Here is a 10,552-nt window from a genome sequence, read left to right on the forward strand (position 1 = left end):
CAGATTTCAAGCAGTTTCATGTCACTCTGTATGGACTAAGAGAGGCTAATCTTCACATACACTCCCAGGTCAGGAGTAAGCCCCAAACTGCATTCAAGATACCCATTGGTGGCTGTTTTTCAACTTGGCCAACATCATCAGATGTGCTTAATGGCAGATTCTGAAGTAGAAATCCAAACACATAATGAGTATAATCCAATTTGCATATAAGCCACTTTTTTTTACAGAAAAGATTAATATAAAAAGCGGTAGATTAATTTAAATCAAGGAAGGCCAACCCTTTATCCCGAGTTTAAACCCCTTACCCATTTTTTGTCCTCCTGGATACAATATAGAAATCTACGTTAAATAAATATTCCCACCAGGTAAAAAAAATGAGTTAGGAATCACCTTCCAGGCTTTGAACCAAACCTTTCACAGTAACAGATACTCTTTACTAAAACAAGCTCATTTCACCTGTGTACTTAACAGCATCAGTTTTCATGAATAATAGTATCTTTTACAAGTGAGAGGGCTGGGGATAGTGCATGGAAGAAAGTGCATCCCATAATCTCCTCTCCCTTCGTACCCATTCACATCGTGCTCATTTTTCCCATTTATATTTTTCACGAGCACGCATATTATTGCAGTTATGTAACCGGGGTGGGCCTAGCGAGGACTGCGGTACAGCTTTGTAGCGCATTTCTGTAGCGATCATGACAAGCTTTGATAAACAATCCAGCCGACAGCTGAATTTATCTTGGAACCAAGAACAGTACTGAGGGAGAAGGTGCTTTTACTCTCCTTATCCAGGAAGTCACCTCTGCACACAGCACAAAACTTAGTACGGAGCATTGTGGCAGGAAAAGAACTCATTACTTATTTATAGCATTCCTTCTGTTCTTGTTCTTCACCCACAGAGACTGAAAGAATTAAAGCAACGGGAATTTGCTCGAAATGTAGCTTCCAAGTCATGGAAAGATGAGAAGAAACAGGAAAAAGCTCTTAAGCGACTTCATCAGCTGGCTGAGTTAAGGCAACAGACTGAATGGTAAGGATTAGAGGCATCTCGGATTGTTTGAAACGCTTTTCAACCTCCGAAGGAATTTCAGGGATGAATTTACTTGGCTTGCTGTAACAGCATAAACAAATTACACTTAATCAACAGACATGTCTGAGGGCAAGTGTTCCTAACAGTTAAAGATTCATAAATTAATTACTTTGGCATCTGACTTTTTTCTGTTTGTAATATCATTAATTTAACGTGCTTTTCAATGAAACGATCCAAGAATAATTCTAATATACTAGCATGTATTATATTCAGTTGATTCAAATGGACCTATATAGCATTTAAATAATTAAGTTTTGTATAACAATCTTGAAAACCATAAATAACAGCACATCTGTTTTTGGAAGGAAATAAATCTTTTGTACATTCCCTGTATATAACTAAATCTAGAATAAATGAAATTATCATTATCTGGACAAATAAGATATAATTAGACTTACCATTGAAATTGATAATTATAGCAAGGATACACTAACACAGTCTCACAGCTGAAAAATAAGTTTTACATAGTTTGGAACTGCTGAATGTCTCAAAGTAATGAGCTTGTTACCTGAAATTCAATTAAATTTGCAAATTTTGACTTGTGTTATGAATAATAATGTAGAACACCAATGTAGCTAATTAAACTAGTTGACAGCAACCTGGTGAATTGTGAAATTTATAGCTTTGTGCCAGAATTTAAGCCTCTCTTTTTAAGTGAAAATCGATGTACATGTTAAGTGAAATAAGCCAAAGAAAGAAAAACACCATATGATTTCACTTATATATGGAATCTAATGAACAAAGTAAATAAACAAACAAATAAAATAAGCAAACGAACAAACAAAATAGAAATAGACTCAGTGATACAGAAAACAGACAGACAGCAGAGGGAAGGAGTACTTAGGGGACTGGGTGAAAAAAGGTGAAGGGATTAAGCAAACAAACAAAAGAATGAAGCCCTCACGGATAATGCAGTGTGATGATTGCCAGAGGGAAATGCAGGTAGGGGAAGGCTGGAGAGGGTAGAGGGAGATATAAATGGTGATGGAAGGAGACTTCACTTTGGGTGGTGAACACACAATGCAATCAATATACAGATGATGTTTTACAGAACTGTACACTTTAAAGCTATGTAATTTTATTAACCATTGTCACTAGAAAAATTAATTTAAAAATCAATATACAATAAATTTGAGAGTAAATGACTCAGTTGTAACCATAAAATATTAGACCTTCAGATTTGATTATAAAAATGTTTATTTTTAGAATTAATCTCGCATATATACATGTATTTGTACATGATTTACCTTAGAATAATTTAAATTATGGGAATACATAAAATATAATTATGTTAGAAATAAGTGAGAAATTTGGTATGCAGGAAAACTAAAGGTTGGAAAGTACATGTCCAGAGGCCAGGTTATTGCAAAGATGTACACTATGAGGTTTTACAGAAACAGGGCATACATTTGGTACTAAGCTTTTTCTTTAAAACACACTGAGGATCTTAAAATATGTTCATCAAAACCATTGTGAGTAAGATACTAGACAGTCCTTGTCAAAACAGAGCTTAGAAATAACACCTAAATGTTATCATGGTAGCTGGCAAGAAAAAAATCTAGCTTAGATGTTAATTCCTGGGCGATTAATTATGAGGTACCATAAGTCAGATTATTAAAAAGAAGAACAAGTCTCACTATAGAGGGATACCTTTTAGGTAGGTCCTTTAAGGGTATAAAACAGAAAATCCAAGTAGGCTTAATAAACATAATTTTGGTTATTTCTTTATTCTGAAAGTCGTCACACTTCTACATTTTGACTCACTCATTCCATATTTTCTTTTGGGATAAATAAAGGATCAGAGTAGCCTTCATAATGATGAAAGTAATAGTGGCAGTGCTTTTGTTTAAAAGTTCTAAGTTTGCAGAGCTACCCATTAAGTGTCTTCCAAATTAAAAATAACTTAAAAATTCACCCTATTGGGGTTAGCTGTGCCTTTGAAAATCTTATTAACTAAACAAATACAAAGCTAAGCACATCCTCTACAGAGCAGGCAGGCTTTCTAGATCCCTACCTGCTCATATTATCAGGAAAACAATAGTTGTTTCACCTACAGCACTGGAGACTAGGAAAACTAATTCATTTATTTTTTTACTACCCACCATCTGCCTTCACAATTTTTCTCTCTGCTTAAGCTGTCTCATGGCCTAAGGGAATTCACTTAATAGCATTATTAAATATTTTATTGTGGCAGCTGCATTGACAAATGAAAGTAAGAAATGAAATAAAAAATAAATCAACTGTATTACTCCTTTCCTGAACACCTTTGTCCTTTATTCTCATAACGAGAGCTTCTGAGTAGGATGATATAGATAACACGAAGATTCTTTCATGACCCTGTGGGAAAGAGAGGTGAGTTTAATAGTAGTAAAAATATTTTAATCAGGTTTATTTTTAAAATGATGGCAGAAACTGTTAATGGGCCTTATGAAAGACAGCCAGCTTTGGCCATCATGTGGGTGGTCCAACCCAACTTGGTTTCTCAGCAGGACCACTTAGTGCAGGGAGTTTCAGACTGTAAACTTCTCCCTGTGGAAGTCTAAGTATAGTGCAGCTAGACATTCGACATTTGGGAAATTTTAGAAATTGTATTGCCACTGATTCTGAGAATATAAAGGTCTTTATATAAATAAGAGCTGAATCCTGTGGGACATGGGAAATTATATCATGTAAATAAATCATCTTGTTTCGATATGTTTTATTTTCTGTTTGGAAAGTATACTTTTTGCACAAGAGAAAATGGAATCATGCAGGTGTTGAGTTGCCAAGAATTAAAATTTTGGGAGAACTATTGGAATGGACAATCTATTAATAAGCATGAAAGGACTGCCTCAACAGTCACATTTTATTATAAATAAAAATAATTAGGTAAGCAACACAGAAACTGAAGAAGTTCTAGAGGAGGGAGTGACTCATAAATAAGGATATAACAATAAAAATTAAACCTTTGGTTAAATTATGTCATAAATTTGTATTAAAATATTATTTTAAATATCACAAAGGTAAAAAATTAGAATTTTCCAAAATAATAAAAATAAGATAGATTTAAGATAAGGCAATTCAAGTTCATAAAGCAATAAGGTCAAAAGTTTAAAGCAGAAAAATAAAAGGTAAAAAAAGTTAATAATAAAATGTTAAAATTTGTGAGAAAATATGATAAATGTACATCGGTTTGTAAAGTAAGCACAAAAATTAAGGACAAGAGAAGCAAAGTATAATACAAAAACAATAAAAGCCAAGAGCTTTAAAATGTTGAAAAGTATATAAAAGGAAGAAGCTTGTACATTAGAGAGATAAATGGTAGAATAAAACAGCGATGCAGAAAACAACATTTAAACTAACATAAGTCAAAGCAAGAAAATGCATAAAACGGGAGCAGCCTAATAAGTAAAAATATCATTATGGAAAAAATACTGCGAGGGAATATAAAAATAGTAAAATATGTGCATGATAATGGAATCGGGAGGAGTAGAATGATAATCTTTGCACACCAAGCTTTTGGAATAATTTCTGCTAAATGTAGTGCAGATAGTATTGGATCGAATGAAGTTCCCGGAGAAGATAACAGTACAGAAACATAGCTCCCACTTAATCCATAAAGCAGATGCATACATGGAAACGAGTATCCGTGGCACTGAGGCCAAGAGCAGTGCTGCAGATGTTTCTGTCCCCCATCCTTCATCCCCAGGCTACAAGCACTTTAAAAGACCAGTAATTAAGTAAACCTCTATGCTTCCTATTTTTCTTTATGTTTGGAAGTAATATCAATGACTCATATGTCTTAGAAGGTTCCTCTTCATTCCTCAAGGTAAACAGGCACAAATACCCTCTCCAAAGAACATTTTTAAAAGAGTCAAAACAGGAGATTAATGTGATGAATAAGATGAAAGTTTTCATTATGAAACAGTAACTGTAAGGAAAATAGTATAGTTTTATACAATTTTTAATTTTAGTTTCCACAAATTCAAGGCAACAGTATAACTTTAAACCTATATGCATTAATTTATGAAGGGAGGACAATCTGGGAGTATTAGAGACTAAATGGTGGCTGAAATCATTGTTTATGAATAAAAATTTGCATAGTAAGCAACAGATTGGACATTGTAAAAATTTGAATCAGTAAAATAGAAATTAAAAACAAGAAATTCTTTCTGAACTAGAGAAAGACTAAAGACACTGGAGTACTGAAATAAATAGTAAGACCTAAAACATATATTCAAGAGAGCCAATAAATTTAACATATAAATTCCAGGACAAAAAAAAAATGGGACAAGCAAGACCCAATAATCATAAAAGTACGAGAAGTGTCTGAGCTAAATAAAGTTGAATTGAAAGGGCTCAGAAGTACTGGCAAAACTTAAGCAAAAGAAATCGATCTGTAACTATTATTTTGCAAAATGTTATAGATATACAACTTACTATATGCAGCAAACATTTAAAATATAGTCTGTATAATAAATATAATAAAATAGTATAATGAAAATGAAAAAATATAAAATCACACAAATGCTTAAGCAGATTTATTTCAGAGATCAATAAAAGGAGGCCAATTAAATATCTGCAATGTTAAACATGTAAAGAAAATGAAGCAAAGTATGTGAAATTTGGTGGACAAAATAGCTGTACTCTAGAGTTCTGTGCTGATTGGTCAAGTACTTACAAGTGAAGGCAATGAGAAAGAAGTTTTCAGATGAAGGGCTCAGAAAGCTGTCCTCTCCATTAGAACTTAACTACACATGGAAAAGACACCAGTTGTTTCAGTATTGTATACTTCAGCAGCCAATGACTGAATAAAAATGAACTAAAATTCTAAAATAGAAAAAAGCAAACACACACATATGGAGCAGGTGAAAAGAAAAAGGAAAAAGCTCAAAACAAACAATTGGATAATTGCTGTGATTTGTATTGCCTTTTCCCCAGTAAGGTCTTATTCTGTAGTAGAGATTTTACAGGTAGAACCTCAAAGAGATGATTTTAATTTAAAGAGTTTCATCATACACACCCACACACATATATGTATATACATATGTATATATTTCCCATTTTCTGGTTGAATTACTAATTAAGCTCAGTAAAAATAATCTTTTCAAAGCCACTAAAAGATTATATGTTATATATACACACACGCACAAGCACACACAAGGTAGAAAGAACATATTTTGGTAAGAACCAAAATAAAAGACTTCAAGAGGGTATTGATGGTATCAAAATAGCTTATAAATGTGTGCTACTTACATTTGTTATAATTAGTCAAAATAGTAAGAAGTTATAAAGGGAGAACTAACCACTCCAATTTAAAAGGAAGTTAACATGAATGACTTTTAAAACAAATTATAGGAACAAAAAAATTAGGGTAAACAAAAATTATAAAATAATAGAATTTATATAAAAAATTAAAGATATATTTTTATACTTTGGAAGTGACTTAACTCCATATAATTTCTTACTTAATCTGAAAGCACTGATGGGAAAACTCTTTGTAAAGGAATATTAAATCTATATTCCAAAAATTGATATGTTCTGGAAGACATATACTGTGACATAAATGCGGTATGCTATTTTCTTTTGCAGTCTAGCAAGATATTCACCTTCTGTTGTCTTTTGCTAATTTCACAAAAATACACTTAAATGATGCAATTTGAAATAGCCACTCTGAACACAGATATACTGAGTTATAAGTGCAGTGAAATGGTCAGATCACAGTAGACAGAGTTTATAAGCAGTAGGATGACCCCTCATGGAAACACTATGAAATATTCATGTATGGATAAGATTTAATGTCTTAATCATGTTGATATTTACTGTATTTACAGTGTTTCTGGAAATGGACCAGCATACAAAGCCCCCAGGATAGCCATGGAAAAGCAACTCCAGCAAGGAATTTTCCCAGTTAAGAATGGCAGAAAAGCATCCTGTATGAAGAGTGCTCTTCTGCTTAAAGGCAAGAACCTCCCCAGGAGCATTTCCGACAAACAGCGGTCTACCACCCCGAGTCGACACCAGTTACAAACAGACAGACTTTATTTGTTTGGGAAGCGGGTGCCACAAGCATCTTCAGATCTCAGTAATGCAAATCACCGGACAGGAGTATCCTTTTCTTTTTCAAAAAAAGTACACGTGAGATTAGAATCTTCTGCATCAGTTTTTAGCGAGAACACAGAAGAAACCCATGATTGTAACAAGTCACCCATCTATAAAACAAAACGAACTGTGGAGAAATGCAAGTGCTGCAGGTTTGCAAACGAGGGGACCCACCTCACTAAGGAAGAAGAAGCAAACATCTCATCAAGCCCCCTGGGGAGTGTTTTGCACAATAGTGTCTCCATAAGCTCTCAAGTTTGGGGAGACAAAAATGACTCTGCTGAAACCTTACAAGACTCGATTGGCATCCATTCTCCTTTCTCTAAATCTAACATGCATCCTTCAGAGGTGGATTTTACTCCTTCCAGTAGAGAAAAAGAAACTAGAAATACACTGAAGAACCTTTCAGAAAACTACATTAATCACACATGCCAAGCATATGCTTCCTCCAGCCTACCAAACATTTACAAGCACAGTGATGCCAGGATGTTCGAATGTCTGGATGAGTTTCCATCACTAGAGCCAAGTGAGCAAAATGACCCAGTGCATCAGAATCCCAACTGCAGAAAGGAGAGGAGAGAAAAATCCTTAGATGGAGCAGAAAGAGTTAGCAAAAATGTGCACAGGCTCCTAAGAGAAGCGTGTTCACGTGATGTGAAGCCCAAACCATTGCCTTATCTCCACGTGCAAAGCAAGGATGGCCACACCACTCTCCAGTGGCCTACGGAGCTTCTGCTCTTTACCAAAACAGAGCCCTGTATCTCTTATGGCTGCAACCCATTATATTTTGATTTCAAGATTTCTCGGAATGCAAAGCATGGCGGTGATTCAGAGGACTTAAAAACAAAATTGATTAAGGAGCCTTTAGAAATGAAGACTAAAATAGAGAGCCAAGTCTCAGGTTTAATCAAAGACCAAGAAAATTGGATCCAAGAAGATAATCAATCTCTGAAACCAAAGATGATAGCTAATCCAGATTGGGAAAATTTCCAGAGAAAACATCATTTGGGATACAATGATTCCGAGCCAAACATAAGCGAGCACAATATTAGTGCAAGTGATTTAGAAATGAAAAATCCTGAAGTGCCTGCTTACCTTGATATCTCACTAAAGAATTGTGCAGGAAACAATAGTGATAATGAGCTTAAGGAACCTGTAAGGCCCCATTGGCAAAGCTGCCCAAGGGTAGTTCTAAATGACATAAACGAGGGCCTGTCCTTTACTCCTTACATCCCTAGGACTAAAAAGCATGAACTGATTCCCTGTGATCCTCATTCAGATTTTGAAGACGGAAGTCAATTCAGCTGGAATTCTAGTCCTTACACAGTAAGGGGTCAGAGTGACCATGGGCAGGACTTCAGCGTGGTGTTGAATAGTGACTGCATCAGCGTGACCAACAGAACGTCTGGGTGCAGAAACCAAAGTTACCAGAGAAGTCCTCCTAAGCTGTCTCTTGATGCATGTTCTAGTCCTTCAGACACATCCCCCGACAGAACGCCCAGCACTTGCTCAAGTCAGAGGTCCAGTGGCAACAGCAGCGGTAATTTGCTGTACTTCTGTAAAAGAGAACCTGACTCAGCTAAAAGGCTCAAAGGGAAACGCCGAAAGGATGGCTGCCTCTGCCGGTCTGGGGAGGTAGCAAAGAGTGACTGTCTTCAGTCTGAAATACAGCGAGACCGGAACTGCAGATTGTGGGAATCGTTTAAAAATAAAAAATACTCAAAACGTAGACATGGTCACTGCAGAGAAAGATATAAACTAGGCAAAAATCAACAACAGTCTTTGGGGCCCAAATCCAGGAGAGTCACCCAGTGTGACACCAGCTCCCCGGTTTTCTGTGCTGGGAATAATGGAAATCCACCTGCATGCCAGGGACCTCAGCACAGCCAATTGGGATCTTACGCAGGAGAGAGAATTTATTACGTAAATAAAAGTGAGAGAAGTCAACAGTCTTTGCATGGCCCTCATGTTTGTCATCTGGGAAACATAAAACCCACACAGTGTCGCTCTGGGAATATCAGCTGTCCTCTAAGGAACCGTTCCAGCCACCCTTCAGACACCACAGAGTTAAACATCACAGAAGGAAGGAAGACCTTCATGACAGCCAAATGCCTTTTAGAAAGAGTTCAAGCCAAGAAGTGTCAGGAACAATCAACTAACTTTGAGGCCTCTTCAAACACTTGTAAAAATGAATCAGAAGCTCATTCACAAGTCCAATGCACAATTCAATTTACACCTCCAGGCTGTAACAGATCAGCATTGTCTTTGTCTGAAAAAATACAAACCCCAAGTAAAAGAAATAATGACAGAAGCAGTGCAATGCAAAGAACTACTGAGAAAGACAAAGTCAACAGTTCACAGACAAATAATTTCACTGTTTTAGTGGACACTGATTGTGATAACCATCTTTCTAAAGGCATAATTCACATAGTAGCAGAGTCTCTGCCACCAAACATGAAAAAGAACCCAACAACAAAAGAACACTCAAAACCATTAACAAGCGAAGTCCAACCTTTCATTCAATGCTGTGACCCAGTGCCAAATGATTTCCCTGGTGCTTTTCCACCCAATAGATACACTGGTGTTACTGATTCAACAGAGACCAAAGAGGACCGAGTAAATCCAAACATGCAGGATGCAAGCATGCATATGAATCATGTGGAGGGGAATGTCGACTCTTCCTATGACAGAACTATGCAGAAGCATGACAAAGTAGCAGATGAATTAGAACTGTGTCCCAAATCTCTCTCTCCCCCTTTAACTCAACAGCCAGTAACATTTTCTCCTGATGAAATAGATAAATATAAGCTCCTTCAGCTCCAAGCCCAGCAGCATATGCAGAAGCAGCTCCTGTCAAAGCACCTCCGAGTGTTGCCAGCTGCGGGACCGGGGGCCTTCCCTGCAGGATCAGCTGTGCAGACAGTCCCAGTTCACCAGCATGCTTCTTTCACCACCATCCACCACACGTTCCTGCAGCATTTCGCTGTTTCTGCCTCCATTAACCCCCAGAGTAACCCCCTCCCTATAGCTCACCTACACCCTCTGTCACAGCCACATTATCCTCCATTCGCATTTTCACCACTGACTCCAGCCCTCATCCCTGCACACCCCACTTTCGTGGCAGGTGGTCCCCTGCATTTAGTCACTGCTACCCCCTTCCACCCCTCTCACATAGCACTTCAGCCCCTGGCCCCCGCAGCTTTCATCCCCACGTTGTTTGGCCCTCACTTAAACCCAGCCACAGCTTCTATCATCCACCTGAATCCTTTAATTCAACCAGTGTTTCAAGGTCAAGATCTTTGCCATCATTCTTGCTCCAGTCAAATGCAACAGTTAAATGGAGTGAAAGAGGCCTTAAATGTGTCAGCACCCTCAAAGTAA

At 36.8% G+C, this 10,552-nt stretch overlaps 1 protein-coding gene across 1 annotated transcript in view; it reads left to right on the forward strand.

Moving 5' to 3' along the window:
- ZNF804B (zinc finger protein 804B) overlaps positions 1-10,552 on the forward strand; it is a 478,055-nt gene extending 467,503 nt beyond the window's left edge. Inside the window, exons 3-4 of the mRNA XM_037152435.2 lie at positions 900-1,030; positions 6,904-10,552. Of these exons, the coding sequence (XP_037008330.2) occupies positions 900-1,030; positions 6,904-10,552 (3,780 nt within the window). The remainder of the gene's footprint in view (positions 1-899; positions 1,031-6,903) is intronic.

This window comes from Artibeus jamaicensis, unplaced genomic scaffold, assembly GCF_021234435.1.
Source record: "Artibeus jamaicensis isolate MK-2021 breed Jamaican fruit bat unplaced genomic scaffold, CSHL_Jam_final contig_787, whole genome shotgun sequence".
In the NCBI taxonomy this organism is placed as follows: Eukaryota; Metazoa; Chordata; class Mammalia; order Chiroptera; family Phyllostomidae; genus Artibeus; species Artibeus jamaicensis.